Genomic DNA, 16,008 nt, shown 5'->3' with positions numbered 1-16,008 from the left:
CATGTTAATCACTGAGTTGCATCTATATTCAGACTTCAGGTAAACACAGACTAAGAAAAAACAAGAAAATCGTGAGGACTGCCTCAAGTCTTATTCAGGTGCAGCAAACCTGCAGCCCCACTGGACTTAAAGGGTTAACAAGAGAGCGAATTTAGATTTATAATTACATCTCAGGAGCTGCGCTTGTTTAATAACAATTCTTCAAAAGTGTACTGATTTGTTCAATTGCTTCCCTAAGAAAGATGGAAACAGTTATGCCATTCATAAACAGACCCTACTCCTCAAACCGGTGGCAGAAAGGAGAGGCGAGATTAGCCAATGAGAGATAAGACTCTCAGGAACCACTGGCAGGAAGCGTCCAGTCCGGAGCAGGCCTGCCCCTGCAGGGTGGAGCTGGGGGAACTGGTACCCAAGGTCAGGCCCTGGTCATAGTCCGCAGCTGATGGAAGCCTATTCCAAGGAAGCCTTGACTCCCCAGACTCTACCAGGTGTCCTTGGACAGCAGAGATGGAGGGTAATACAGCTGAACCTCCATGCAGGTGGAGCCCTGAGCACAGAATCTGCTGCATTTTTCCCGGTGGGAGGAATCCCACCCTGGGCTGGGCAAGGGGTGGGGTTGGTGGGGGGGAAGCATTGAGCAGTTGCTGCCACTTGCTTCTTTGTCCACCAATGTGCCACCAATAGACCTCTTTGTACGTATGAGTGCCCAGGGTAAAGTGGATTCACTTCGGCTGAGGCAGGCAGGTTGGCAAGGGAGGATGGAAGTGGACCATCAGGAAATTACTCTAGAGGTTTAGAGGTCATGGAAGGCAGCCCAAGCTATTCTTCTAATATGTCCCAACAAGTCTGAATTCTAGCTGAGTATGAGCACGAGGTTGACACATCTCTCCCTCTCATATATTTAAGAAGTAAAAGGACTTCTAGCCCATGCATTCCTCAGTAGTGTCCTCACTGGTCTCCTTGCCTTAAAATATCCCTCCTCAAATGCAGCCTGCACAACACTTCCAGATTGATATCCTTCATCCCCTCTTTTGACCTCCCTCCTCCATCGAGCATGAATCTCTCTGATTCCCCCCAATACCTTCTGGCTCTGCTCCAAGCCCTAGGAGGACTTCAAATCACCCATCTCTTCAATCTCTTACGGCAGTTTTCTTCCAACCCTCCTCCTATGGCTCCTTTTCTTTGTTTACCAGCCCGTGGTGGGGGTGGGGGGTGGGGGCGTGGGGGAGGTATGCTTTGCACTTTTCTCCTTACTTGTTCACATGCTTCCCCTGGCTCAGCCAGAGCTGCTAGAAGTAAAACTATAAGGAGGTCTGGTCACCACCTCTGGCTCTGCCACTGCCACTGCCACTTCAGACTGGTGACCTTCAGGAAACCAACCGCCTTCTTTCTAAGCAGCCTTTCCTTCTGTCATAAAATTATTAAAGTGAATGACTTTGAAGTTTTTTCCCTAGCTCAAAGTTCAGTGATTCTCCCATTAACCCTGCTTTTAGGCAAACTTCTGTGTCTTGGTAATTCCCAGGCCCAAGTGACCTAAATCTGATGATAGGTCACTACCTTTCTTCTGTTATCCTTTATGCACAGTTTAATCTCCTTTGGTCCTGGACAGAGATGGGCTTGCTTTACTTTTTTTTTTTTAAAGATTTTATTTATTTATTCATGAGAGACACAGAGAGGGAAACAGAGACACAGGCAGAGGGAGAAGCAAGCCCCACGCAGGGAGCCCAACATGGGACTCTATCCCAGGTCTTGAGGATCACGCCCTGGGCTGAAGGCAGTGCTAAACCGCTGAGCCACCCAGGCTGCCCCGGGGCTTGTCTTACTTTTAAGAACATTTCTAGAGCAAACAAAACTTTCTTTTTTCTTTTTCTTAGTGTCTTCTGGGTCCCAACATTTGTGTTTTTATGGCAACAGCTTGACTTGAGGTCCTGCTTCGAATGGTTCAAGTATTTTAAAGGTTCTGCTTTGCAAACTTCAACTGGACACAGAAGACTCTGGGTTCATTTGAGGCCACCAGAACAGGATTCTAAAGGAGAATATGTTAGTTAGTTGATTGCAATGATATTTTCACAACAGACTGAAAAACAGACTGAAATTTCATCACTCAGAGAAAGGCTAGAGACTCCCACATTCCAAGAATCTTGCCAACAGATGTTAAGATTGCCTACTTATCTGCTGCTGGGTGACTGTCTGGGTCCCACTCTGAGTATCAAGGGACATAGCACCTATTTTTCTTCCCAGTCATACGACCATTTGAGAACCCCATTCAGGTGGATATAGGATCATCAGAATGAACACTACTCCTCAGATATACATTTGCCTTAAGGATTTAGCATCCCTGGTTACCCATCCTAGACAACTGTTTTACCAGCTGGTTGCCTTTGGGCTAGGGTCTTCCTCTGTCTTTCAGTTTACCATCTATAAACTGGAAATTAACAATAGGGTTATATTGAGGATTAAATAATAGTGCATGTGAAGCTCTTAGCACTATTCTTTGCCCTGGTAGTTCATATTACAAGAAGATGAATAAGCATACTGAGGGCTCATGGTCACCTGGTTTTGTGCTCCAGAGTGGGTTTGGGTTACAAGAAACACAGAAAGAACACAGAGGCCCAGGTTCTAATCCTTGCCCTCACCTCCTTGCCTTCAGCTCCCTATTGAACACCAATGCTATAAAAATTAGAAGTAACATACAGGCAGCAATAGGATCAGTTATCTTGAGTGGCTGTTAAAAAAGGCTTAAGAATAAGTGAAGATAAAATTTAAGAACCAGAAGAGCCTCAGAGAATCTGGACTCCATTCACCCTCCACTCACTTCTCTTTACAGACAAGCAAATGAAGTCCAAAATCTAACACCAAGCCAACAATAGAACTGATTCAGGGAGACCTTGGTAAATTAGAGACTCAGGGAAATATTAATTAAGTTTTAGGAAGTTGTGAAGAAACTAATATTTACTGGTAGTTGTTGTATTAACTTTTTAAAAAAAGATTTTATTTTATTTGTGAGAGACAGAGAGAGAGAGGCAGAAACATAGGCAGAGGGAGAAGCAGGCTCCCTGTAGGGAGCTCGATGCGGAACTCGATCTCAGGACCCCGGGATCACCACCGGAGCCAAAGGCAGATGCTCAACCACTGAGCCATCAAGGTGTCCCTGTTGTATTAACTTTAAGTTTTTAATAACAGGTAGATCTGATGCCTAGACAGAAAGAGCATTTTGTTATTAAGGGAGCGGGAGTGTAGAGGAAATGGGCGGCTTGGACTAGAGAGAGGGGAAGGTGAGGCAGGTAGAAGGCATGTAGCGAAGTAATCCCTGGAGGGAGAAGGGCCCACAGAAGCAGTCTGTGACAAAGCGGTTTTGAGCTGGTCTGTGTTGCTGCTTCCTCAGCAATCAAATGAGTGTCAGTGTATCCTGCCCTATCCTAGGAAATTCCTTTGCTGGCGATCAGTGAAAAGCAAAAAAGGAAGGGCAAAGTCTAAAGTGTATGGTGTTTGTGTAGAGAGAAAACCTGATCACCTAGATGATGGTGGGTAAAAATCCTGTCTGAGGTAAAATAATCTAGCAAGTCTTTCAGGGGTATTCTAGGTTGGGAAGTTTGGGGAAGAGGAAAGAGAAAAAGAGCTTTTATTTCAGTCTCTACCATAGGCCAGGCACAGTGCTAGATGGCATTTTAAAAAGTAAACTCTATCCCCAAAGTGGGGCTCGAACTCAGGACCCTGGGGTGGAGAGTCATATGCTCTACTGACTGAGCCAGCCAGGTGCCCCATAGATGGCACTTTTTTTTTTTTTAAAGATTTTATTTATTTATTCATGAGAGATCCAGAGAGAGGGCGGGGGGGGCAGAGACACAGGCAGAGGGAGAAGCAGGCTCCATGGGATGGGAGACTCGATCCCAGGACTCCAGGATCATGCCCTAGGCCAAAGGCAGGCACTAAACTGCTGAGCCGCCCAGGTGTCCCAATGGCATTTTTTAAATGGCAATTTTAGTAAGATATAACTCACATGCCATACAATTCATCCATTTTTTAAAAAAGAATGTTTGTTTGTTTGTTTATTTATTTATTTATGAGAGAGAGAGAGAGAAACAGCATGAGCCAGAGGGGTAGAGGGGAAGGTAGAGATGCAGGGCTCAATTCTAGGACACTGAGATCATGACCTGAGGGAAAACCAAGAGTCGGCGGGGGGGGGGGGGGGGGGGGGGATCCCTGGGTGGCTCAGCAGTTTGGCACCTGCCTTTGGCCCAGGGCGTGGTCCTGGGGTCCCGGGATTGGGTCCCACGTTGGGCTCCCTGCATAGAGTCTGCTTCAACCTCTGCCTGTGTCTCTGCCTCTCTCTCTGTGTGTGTCTCTCATGAAGAAATAAATAAAATCTTAAAAAAAAAAGATAAAACCAAGAGTTGGGCGCTCAACCAATTAAACTACCCAGGCGCCACTCTCATTGTGGTTTTAATTTGCTTTTCCTGATACTAATAATGTCAAGCATCTTTTCATGTGCTTATTGGCTATTTATATATTTTCTTTGGAGAAATGTCTATTCAGATCCTTTGTCCATTTTTTTAAAATTACATTGTCATTTTATTACTGAGTTGTAAGAGTTCTTTATATATTCTAGATACAGGTTCCTTTCTCTATATGATTTGTAAACATTTTATCCCATTCTGTACAGTTTTGTCACCTTCTTGATGTTATCCTTGGAAGCAAATGTTCTTTCAATGAAGTCCATTTTAGTTATTTTTTTTCTTTTGTCCTCTGTGTAACTTTTGCAAGTATCACACTAATCAGCGTGAACCATGAATGAAACATAAAGAGAAGCAAGAAAAATGGATGCTTGGCACTACTGGAAAATACTACATTATGTAAGAATCTATTGCATTTATGCTGAGAGAAAGAATTTAATGTTAGTCTTTTCTATTACCTAAACCCTCTGTGACTCAAATCCATAGCATTCTGTCCCCAACACAGACAGCAGCCCAACCTATTCTGTTTCACAGATACCAGGCATGAGCTGTGGAGAAGTGTTGCCCTGGGGCCTGAAAAAAAACTCAAAAGAGTAGATGTTTAGGAGAGATCATGTTGGTTCTAAACTGAGCGTAGAATCCAGAATGGCAGAGGTACCTGTGGGGTTTTTTGTTTGTTTCTTCCTCTTCAATATGGAGCAGGTACTACCATGTATGTGGGGGGAAAAAGGTTACCACATTCAGAGGCTTATTTATGCTTAAGATTGTCATTTTTACCTAAAGGGAAAAAAAGATTTTTTAATATTTGGTAAAATACATATAACAAAATTAAGGAACCTATGTGGTGTGTTTTTTAAGATTTTTTTAAAAGTAATTTCTACACCCAATATGGGCTTGAACCCCCAACCCTAAGATCAAGAGTCTTAGGTTCTACTGAGTGGCCAGGTGCTCCAAGGTGCCCGTGTTTTTTAAATAAATGTGTATTTATTTGTGCTATGTGCTGAAACTAGAGCAGAAGTCTCTCCTGCCTGCATCTGCAGGTGTTATTTCTGGAGTTTTAAGAAGAGACTGGCATGAAAACCTAGAGTTTAGGTAGAATCATCGTGGAATTAGTTAACTAGGAACCAACGTCTCGGTACAGAATATCTTACTATAACTCAAATCTAGAACTATATCATGGTCCTGAGTCTTTAAATAAGTCTCATTGGTTGGCTTCTCTTAGATAAGAGATTTTTACCATCCCATAAAGGTATAGATGATGTAGATGTTTGAGATGTTTTAGAAAAGCCAACATATTAGAGAATTTAGCCTATCAAATTTGTGATTTTAATTTGAAATGTTTATTGTCATTAGATATTTTAAGATTTTTATCGAAGTACTCCGTGCTTTGCAATGTAAACTATATTCTTCAATATAGTTTAAAAAGTAAAATAGTGACTTGAGACAACCAAAAACAATAGCTCCCAGTCAATTCCAATAGTAAACACTTTCCATTCTTTTAGTTCTTCTCATAATTACCTCTACATTTATGTGATATACTGTTCTATTGATTCATCAGTTGCAGTGACTTCTTATGATACATGTGTGTTAACTACTTCTTACACCCTCCCCCATCCAACCTCCAAATACAGTTATATCACAGTTTTTGCTTGGATCCACATTTTACATTTTAGTTACCATGACTATGTAAACATTGTTCAAGGCTGATCCAACAGTATACTGTGATTTTACTTCATCTCTCATAAACCTATTTAGCTTTCCTGGAATTAATAATTAACTCAGTTTTTAAAAAAACATTTCTATTTTAGATCAGTTTTAAATTTACAGTACTATTGCAAAGATAACAACAGAGAGACCCCATAACACCTCCACCTAGTTTCCCTTATTATAACAGCTTACATTACTTATACTGGGGTAGAGCTGTCACAATTAATGAATCAATAATCATGCATTAACTAAAGTATATTCTATTCCGATTTCCTCAATTTTTCCCTAATGTTTTATTTTGTTTTTTTCTGTTCCAGAATCCTGTCTCCTTGGAATCCTCCTGGTTCTGAGAGTTTCCCAGACCCTCCCTGTTTTTATGACTTTCACAGTTTTGAGGAATGCTAGACGGATATTTTGTAGAATAACTGTTAATTAGGATTTGTCTTATGTTTTTATCATGATTAATGTGGGGTAATTTATTTTTGAGAAGACTATTTTCATTAGACCATACCAGGTGTACCTATTATTGATAGGACTTATCACTGTTGGCATTAACCTTGATCTTCTTGCTTAAGGGAGGATCAACAGTCCCTGCCTCATAAAAGTCACTATGTTCAGCCCACAGTTAATAATGGGGAGTTAACTCTACATATATTCATAAATGAATTCTATATGGGAGATTTGTCTATTCTCCCTATTTATTCAATCATTTATTTATACAGTACAAACTCGTGGATATCTATTTTTTACACTTCAGGTTATCATCCAATACAATTTTTTTTTCATTATTTTAAAATTGTTCCAGTTTGGCCATTGGGAGTTGTCAGGGGGCTCTTATATGCCTTTGACAATATCTCCATCATTGTAGTGGGATTCTTTAAAATTTTATTTCTAAAATATGTTTTTTAAAGATTTTATTTATTTATTCATGAGAGACACAGAGAGAGAGACAGAGACATAGGCAGAGGGAGAAGCAGGCTCCTTGCAAGGACCCTGGACTCACTCCTGGACCCTGGGATCACACCCTAAGCCAAAGGCAGATGCTCAACCATTGAGCCACCCAGACATCCCTTATTTTTAAAATATTTATTTGAGACAGAGAGAGAGAGAGCAGGGGGGCGGCACAGAGGGAGACCGAGAATCTCCAGGAGACTTTCACTGAGCAGAGTCAGATGTGGTGCTGGACCACACAACCCTGACATCATGACCTGAGCCAAAATCAAGAGTTAGACACCCAACTGACTGAGCCACCCAGACTTCCCAGATTGTTTTTAAGCATTCTCTTACTTTCTGGCACTACAAAATGCTACAGGCTTACAGTCATTTCTCCAAGGAACTCTGGTTCCTTCTACCGGAGAAAGGTATTAGAAGCCAAGACCTGAGTGCTAGGTATGCTCATTTCTACTAGGGTGTCTTGCTTCTAGGCCCTCCCAGCTGACAGAAATAGGAGATATACACAGTATGCTAATCTATGTATACCCTCAAATCTATAAATATTTCTATATGTAGTTGAGTCTCTATATATAAACATGAGTTCATACCATCTTCAACTCTATTCCAATTACCACATGAATCATTCTTGCGTCTTTCTCTCCTTGTCTATAAGCTCCCATTCCAATACTGAGAACATAGCTCTCAAAATCAGCCTTCCAGGGATCCCTGGGTGGCGCAGCGGTTTGGCGCCTGCCTTTGGCCCAGGGCGCGATCCTGGAGACCGGGGATCGAATCCCACATCAGGCTCCCGGTGCATGGAGCCTGCTTCTCCCTCTGCCTGTGTCTCTGCCTCTCTCTTTCTCTCTGTATGACTATCATAAATAAATAAAATTAAAAAAAAAAAATCAGCCTTCCACTTACTTACTGGTTCAATTCCAATATACAGGTTTTTTTTTTTTTCAGAATTATTAACCCAGGAAGCAATCCGTTTATCAGTGTGTATACAGTGCTTATGTACAGTTCCTTCTGCCTTTAGTTTTACAGACTACACTCATTTCCAAAGTTACTTAGGTCAGAACTTTATTCTCCCACTCCCACCAGAGAGCTTGCTTCATATATTTGCAATATATTTAGATTTGTCACATTATGCATTTTATACTGGGTTCCCTCAACTTCCTAAATGATACTCAAAATTTGCATGCATTAAACTTTATACTCTTTGTGCTGTAAAGATCTATGGGTTTTTGAAAAAGTTCTATAGATTTTGATGTTTTATACTCGTCATTAGAGTATCATACAGAATAGTTTCACCATCCTAAGCCCATGTGTTTCACTTCCCTCTTCCTGAGTCCCTGACAACCATGATCTATCATTTCCACAATTTTGTCTTTTTCAAAATGTCATATATTTGGAATCGTACAGTATGTGGTTTTTTTCAGACTGGTTTCTTTCCCTTATCAGTATGCATTTAAGATTCATCCATGTTAAGACTCCTAACTCTGGGAAACAAACTAGGGGTAGTGGAAGGGGAGGAGGGCAGGGGGTGAGGGTGACTGGGTGGCGGGCACTGAGGTGGGCACTTGACGGGATGAGCACTGGGTATTAATGTTGGAAAATTGAACACCAATAAAAAATAAATTTATTTAAAAAAAAAAGATTCATCCATGTCTTTTCATAGTTCATTTAACTGCTGAGTAACATCCCATTGTATGGATACACCAACCTCATTTTTCATGCGCTTAAATATTTTTGAACTTACCATTAAATCTTGCAATACTCAATACTGAAATGTTTCAATACAAGTTTTACATGGTCACTTTTTTCAGATGATCTATCCATTACTTTTTTCCCCTGCTAAAGACACCACACTTGCAGTTTTTCAGGGTTCTGCTCTAATCTAGACTAGCTGTCCTCAAAAAGAGCTGCAGAGTTGTCCTCCTGGGATTGCCCTCTGACATCATACTAGAAATTCCATTGTTACCACATAAAATTCTTGTTCTCTCCATCCAATGTCTTCTTTTTTTCTTGGTTTACTTCTTTCTTTTATTGGAACAAATTTCCAGCACCTTCCTGAGAAATAATGAATGGAAGATAAATCATTAAAAATTCTGGCTTTGCTGATGACTGAAAGTTTGGATGTGTATAGAACTGAACACCAAAAATAAATTTTTACTCATAAACGTCAGGGAATTGTTTCATTGTGATTGTTGTTTTAGCTTCCAGTGTTGTTACTGAAAAATCTGATATTCTGATTCAGGGCTGAGAGGGAGATTGTGGTAGGTGATGTATTTTGTTTTCATTAGAAGATTTTAGGATATTTTACCTATAGTGTTCTAAAAGTTCACAAGGATATAATTTGGGGAGTTTCCTTTTAGTTCATGGTGCTGGACATTTGGTGATCTCTATCCATTTGAAGACTCCTATCTTTTAGTTCTGGAAATATTTCTGTACTAACCTCTCTGATAATATTCTCCCTATCATTCTGTCTTTTTTCTGGAATACTCATTAGTAGTTTTTAAACTTCCTGAATTCTCTAATTTTCTTATTTTTTCTCTCAGTGTCATCTGTTTTTCTAGTTTCTGAGAGGTGTCCTTGCTTTTTGAATTCGTTTCATTTCTTTACTATCATAATTAAAAGTTTCAAGAGTGTTCCTTTCTTACCCCATAATTGTTTTTTTTTTTTTTAAAGATTATTTATTTATTTATTCACGAGAGATAACAGAGGGGGTGGGGGCAGACACAGGCAGAGGGAGAAGCAGGCACCATGCAGGGAGCCCAATGTGGGACTCATCCAGGGTCTCCAGGATCACGCCCTGGGCTGAAGGCGGCGCTAAACGGCTAGGCCACCGGGGCTGCCCCCACAATTGTTTTACAAATACACCACACACATCTGCTCTTTTTCCCTACTTGTTTCAGCCTCTTGTTGGATATTTTCTGGCAGTCCTTGACTGACCGTTCATATTTATGAGTAGGCACTAAAAAATTGATTGCAAGCAGCATATAGAAGGGCAGGACCTGACCGTAGGGAGAACTGGCTACAATTCTTTTGCTTTGGGTCAAAATTTTCCAGAGCTTCTATCTTTTGTGTCAGCCTCCACCACTCAGGTACCTGGTACCCTGTTTCAGAGTCTCATACGTTGTGTGAGAGAATTCAGCTTGCTTTGGGTGCCCTTCTGCAACTCTGCCAGGCTGCCAAGTCACTCATCGACTTCCCACTTCCACTTTCTCTACTTTTCCCACTTTCTACGTCTGCGTATGGTTTAAAGCCTCAGACGTCTTCTAAGTTTTATCAAAGATGGATTTGGTATATGGTCTTTGTTCTTGTGTTTTTTGAGATGATAGTGGGACCGATACGTCTATACTCTACTATCTGAAAACCAGAAGTCTTCTAGAACCATACTTATTTGGAAAGGTTTGATGAATATTTTATTTTATTTTTTTAATATTTGATTTTAATATGAAAAGTTGAAGAGGGGGATCTCTGGGTGGCTCAGTGGTTTAGCGCCTGCCTTTGGCCCAGAGCGTGATCCTGGAGTTCCGGGATCGAGTCCCACGTCAGGCTCCCAGCATGAAGCCTGCTTCTCCCTCTGCCTCTCTCTCTCTCTCTCTCTCTCTATCATGAATAAATAAAATCTTAAAAAAAAAAAAAAAAAGTTGAAGAGAATTTGGTTAACTTTCTAAACGGAATTTTTAGATAATTATTGGATTGTAAGTAGTGTTACATCAGGAAATTTTGCTTTGTATTAAATGTGCATGATGGCCATAAGTACCCTGTATGGGTACCATTCCCAACACACTTACACAGTTAGGGTACAGGGCATAAATGAAGTTATGCCAATTAGATGTACTGATGCCCTAATACAAACTATAAAACTTTCTGCTATAGACAACCACTCCTAAACCATCTATTATTAACAGCAAAATAGGTACATAGTAATGTCCACAATGAAGGTCTCTGACTTACCAGTGGAAATGATCCAGTTCTTCTTACCCATTTCAATAATACTTACTGTGCATGCTCAATTGCTTATGGTTGGCATACTGGAAATTAAGCTGAAGGAGATGGAAGACTAGGATAATCAAAACCAGGACATCAAAATGACAGTATCAAATGTCAATATATTGAATACCCAAGCATCAGTGTGTATTTACTGAGCAACTTCTGTGTGCCTGTACGACAGGCTGAAAAAAAGAAGGCATGACACCTTTCCTCCTGGAGATTTCAGTTCACTTAGAAGAACCACAACATACACATGAGCAACAAGGACCAAATAAGACAGAAGATAGAAGTGTGGCAAAGCCCATCTTCTTGGCACTTTGCAGTGTGTAGTGCTAGTAAAATTTGGGGTTGCCAGTATCTAGTTTCTAACTTCTTGGGTGTTGAGAAACAATTGCAGAAGTGGCAGCCCAATAGCACAATTCAGTGTTAAGGCAATCGTGGTGGTGGTGACTAGGACTTCCTAGTCCCAGCTCTATGACCCCTGTTGGATTTATTTTGTCTCAGTAGTTCAGGTTCTGGCCTCCTGATCTCCATTTTCCTGATTGTGGCAGAAGAAGCAACATTCTTGATAGATCAGTTCTGTCATGTTCTGGGAGTCACGCCAAGAGGTATACCTCGAGTCCACTCCTCCATTGCTTCCAACAATTTGGCAAGTACCTAATTTCCTATATTCAACCCCTTTCTGCTTAAGACAACCTAGAGTATGTCAGTTTCCTATATTGAACCCTGACTGGTAGAGGACTAACATTAGGAATTTGAAGGATTCGAAAGAATCAGTTATATTGAATCTGTAATTACTTTAAATGTTTTGTGAAACTTGAGAACTACTTACTTAACATGCTAAATGTCAAGGATTTAATCTTTTAAAAGTAAGTTTTAATTGAATAATAATCACAGAATAAGTAAAAATAATGGATCTTATCTTTACAGAAGATTAATAATTACCAAAATGTTTGATTCTAAAAACATAGGAGAAACTACATTTTTTTTAAAAAGACTTTATTTGACAGAGAGAGAGAGAGAGAGAGAGCACAGGTGGGGGGGCAGGAGAGGGAGAAGCAGGCTCCTCACTGATCAGGGAGCCCAACACAGGTCTTGATCCCAGGACTCCAGGATCAGCACTTGAGCCGAAGACAGACACTTAACCAACTGAGCCACCCAGATGCCCTGAGAAACTAGATTTTAAAACTTAAGGATTTTAATATATTGAATATCAATTAAAACATGAGGTATAAATAGTAACGCCCTCCAACAGAAACTCCCCTTAGACATTAAAAAAATACAACTGACATTTAGCACTATCTCTCCAGACCCTTACACAGAATCTAACATCAGAGTGTTCAATGAAATTTGTTGAGTAAATGAGCAAAAATACCATGGGAAAGATTTCATCATCAGAATTTTAATGAAGAAAGTGAAGTTTAACGCATCTTTTCCTTTCTGGGGTCAGACCTAGTTTGTGGGGACACAGCTAAACACACCACGAAGGTTGGAATTGGTAAATCCAGGACCTGTTCCGGTGCCTCCCTCAGAAAAATGGTGAAGAAGATGGAAATAAGCCAGCACCCCGAATGCACTAACTCATTCTGTGGCAAAACCAAGATGAAAAGATGAGCTGTGGGGATTCCTGGGTGGTTCAGCAGTTTGGCGCCTGCCTTCAGCTCAGGGTGTGATCCTGGAGTCCCGGGATGGAGTTCTGCATTGGGCTCCCTGCATGGAGCCTGTTTCTCCCTCTGCCTATGCCTCTGCCTCTCTCTCTGTGTGTCTCTCATGAATAAATAAATGAAATCTTAAAAAAAAAAAAAAAAAAAAAGACAAGTTGTGGGGATCTGGCATTGTGGTGTCTGCATGAAAATGAAAACAGTAGCTGGTAGTGCCTGGACCCACACCACCACTTCTGCAGCAAAGTCTGCCACCAGAAAACTGAAGGAGTTAAAAGACCAGTAGAAGCTATAGCACTTGAAACATTGCCAGCCTAGTAAATGGATTAATTTACATAACAAAAACAAAACCCAGAAAGAAAGTGAAGTTCAGAAAAACTTATCACTAGATAAGTAGCCTTTAAAATTGGGGAAGATGCCTGGGTGGCTCAATGGCTCTGGGCGTGATCCTGGAGTCTGGGGGTTCCTGCTTCTCCCTCTGCCTAAGTGTCTGCCTCTCTCTGGGTCTCTCATGAATAAATAAAATCTTAAAAAATAATATAAAATTGGGTGTATACACCCCAGGTGGTGTATGATAAAATACCATTTTTTTTTTTGAGAGAGAGTGGGAGGTAGGGGCAGTAGGAGAGGGGGTAGAAGAGAGGGAGAGTACCCAGCGCCCAGCGGGGAGCCTGATGTGGGGCTTGATCCCACAATCCTGAGATCCTGACCTGAGCCAAAATCAAGAGTTGGACAATCTGGACTGAGCTATGCAGGCACTCTTAAAATACCATCTTTTAAAAAAATTTTTTTTAAGATTTTATTTATTTGAGTGAGGAAGAGAGAGAGAGAGAATGAGAGTGAGAGTAAGCAAGAGTGCAAGAGCAGGCAGAGGGACAAGCAGCCTCCCTGCTGAGCAGGAAACCCAATGTGGGGCTTGATCCAGGATGCTGAGATTATGACCTGAGCAGAAGGCAGATGCTTAACTGACTGAGCCACCCAGGTGCCCCACCATATGTTTTTTAATCAAATGTCTTATTATGTACACAACAGTATAGAAGTCATGTACATAATATATAAAAATGTACATACATGAGAGGTTTGTGCTCAAAAATGTTTAATGATAAAAAAAAGTGTTTAATGATGGTATGACTGATCAGGAAACTTTGTAGGCTACTGTGGAGGATCAAAGGCAAACTGTTCTGGGTAGGTGTTATGTTTCTTCATGTTTGTAACCCCGAAGTACCCCAGCTAGGGCCTGGCATAGCAAGATAAATGTTCAGAATGAGAATGAATACAGGAACAGATGAATTGATTAATATAAGGACATTTATTTGTTTGTTTATTTATTATTTTTTAAAAGGACATGCATTTAGATGTCCTGGATAATATAATGAGCATGTGAAGGTGTCAGGATGCAAATTCAGATCTGCTTACCTCCAAAGTCTATACTGTTATAAGAATAGGCTGATGCTCAGCACATGAAACAGATCAGCAAAGAGGAACCTAATTTGTTTTTTTAAAGATTTTATTCATTTATTCATTTGAGACACACAGCGAGAAAGAGAGGCAGAGACACAGGCAGAGAGAGAAGCAGGCTCCATGCAGGGAACCCCATGCGGGACTCGATCCCTGGACCCCAGGATCACGCCCTGGGCCAAAGGCAGGCACTAAACTGCTGAGCCACCCAGGCATCCCCGGAACCTAGTTTTTAACACACACACACAAACACACACAGATAAGCCCTGAGCAATAGAGAAAAGCATTACATTAATCAGGTTTTTATCATCCTGTCAGCTTTTCCACAAGGGAGACATTCTTCAGAAACACAGAAGGGCAAAAGAGCTACATCACATTTCCTCCAGTTATATATTTGGCTGGAGGAGGCTCCAGGATACGGAGGTTGTATCCTGCATCCTCCTAGAGGCCAGGGACACTTTTGCTTCTTTCTATGATACACAGAGGGAATTTCTCAACTTTTTTTTTTTTCAGCATAGGCCGGTAAATCTCTCAACCCTTTTTGCCTGCCACAAAAACAAACAAAAAGAACTTCACCTACCTTCTACTAAGCTAGATCCCCACAATATCAAGTTAGTCACAAGACAAAGTTGTGTTTCATTTATTCTTCCTTCCAAAGTAGAGTGGACTAACATCTGAACCACAAATGTTGATAATCCAAGGGCACAGGAGTTCAGAGCCTGAATACAAAGCGCTGTGAAATAAGTGAAAATGTCTGTGTCAGGGCACTCTACTACTAGTTGATTTCCACATGTTATCACATTTAACCTTTATAACAACCCTAAAAGTACTATCATTATCTCCATTTTATAAACAGAGGCTTAACCAAGTTAAGGAACTTGTGCAAAATCACACGAGTAAATGGTTTAGGGAATTTAAACAAAAACCCATCACACCAGATCAGAATTCTAGATTCGTAGAATCTAGAAGATTTGTAGAGTAGTGCCTCTGCCCACCCATGGTTGCCATTAGGTAACAAGAAGTAAACCTTTTGTGAAGCCACTGAAATTTCTGAGGTTGTTTCATTATTGTAGGCTTACCTAACGCAATTTAGTTGATACAGGTAGCTTTTTTACTGTTTATAGTGGTGCAAACTTTGGAAACCACTTTAGTAACTTGGTACAGTGCAAATCATGCTTAGTGAGAGCTTCTATTGCTTTACGCATCCCCAAGCATCCCCAAGCAAGTACTTTCTTTGATTTAGGACAAAGGCTCAAAAATGATGGTGCTCTGCAGGCAAGACTCAATCTGTGGGGGTGTGGCTTTGGCATTCAGATTGTTGAATACAAATTGCTTCATCAACATCTAGAGAGAGATTTTCTTAAGGGCAATTAGAGTATTTAAAGAGTACATTGTCAGATGGAAATGTAACTAGAGCCCCAAAAATTCTTATGGGTCTTGTGAACTAGCAAACTAGGAGTTTATAAGAAACTTTTTGGCACTGTAACTTGATAAAACATTATTAAAAAACATGACTATAACTTTTTTAAAACATGTATTTAGGGACGGCTGGGTAGCTCAGTGGTTAAGCATCTGCCTTTGGCTCAGGTCCTGATCCCGGGGTCCTGGGATGGACCACAAGCTTCTCACTCTGCCTATGTCTCTGCCTCTTACTGTGTGTCTCTCATGAATAAATAAATAAAATCTTAAAAAAAAAAAAACACACCTGTATTTAGTTGAAGCTAAAAAAAAAAAAGACCATGTTAAAGTGATAAGCAGTTATTGTATCCATAAAGGTGAAGGATCTGAATAATCCT

At 40.6% G+C, this 16,008-nt stretch overlaps 1 protein-coding gene and 1 long non-coding RNA gene across 2 annotated transcripts; one reads left to right on the top strand and one right to left on the bottom strand.

Moving 5' to 3' along the window:
- Positions 1-1,891: 1,891 nt before the first annotated feature.
- LOC112917915 (uncharacterized) lies at positions 1,892-14,924 on the bottom strand. Its single transcript, XR_011999720.1, has 3 exons — positions 14,793-14,924; positions 9,076-9,164; positions 1,892-2,026 (listed from the first exon to the last, which is right to left on the bottom strand). It is a non-coding gene; the product is annotated as an uncharacterized lncRNA (long non-coding RNA).
- LOC140598026 (large ribosomal subunit protein eL43-like) lies at positions 11,292-13,040 on the top strand. The gene is made up of 3 exons (XM_072751231.1): positions 11,292-11,415; positions 12,544-12,703; positions 12,908-13,040. The coding sequence occupies exons 1-3, from the start codon at positions 11,292-11,294 to the stop codon at positions 13,038-13,040; spliced, it is 417 nt and encodes a 138-aa protein (XP_072607332.1).
- Positions 14,925-16,008: the final 1,084 nt, after the last annotated feature.

This window comes from Vulpes vulpes, chromosome 2, assembly GCF_048418805.1.
Source record: "Vulpes vulpes isolate BD-2025 chromosome 2, VulVul3, whole genome shotgun sequence".
Taxonomy (NCBI): domain Eukaryota; kingdom Metazoa; phylum Chordata; class Mammalia; order Carnivora; family Canidae; genus Vulpes; species Vulpes vulpes.
Note: the sequence above shows the minus strand (reverse complement) of the source record. Positions and strands in the feature narration are given on the sequence as shown.

Bases quoted from the DNA above. Each gene is read 5' to 3' on its own strand.
- LOC140598026 (XM_072751231.1), top strand. From the start codon at position 11,292: ATGACACCTTTCCTCCTGGAGATTTCAGTTCACTTAGAAGAACCACAA. The intron at 11,416-12,543 runs GTGTGTAGTGCT...TTCTGGGGTCAG, and splicing joins CATCTTCTTGGCACTTTGCA to ACCTAGTTTGTGGGGACACA. The intron at 12,704-12,907 runs ATGAGCTGTGGG...AAAAAAAAAAAG, and splicing joins GGCAAAACCAAGATGAAAAG to ACAAGTTGTGGGGATCTGGC.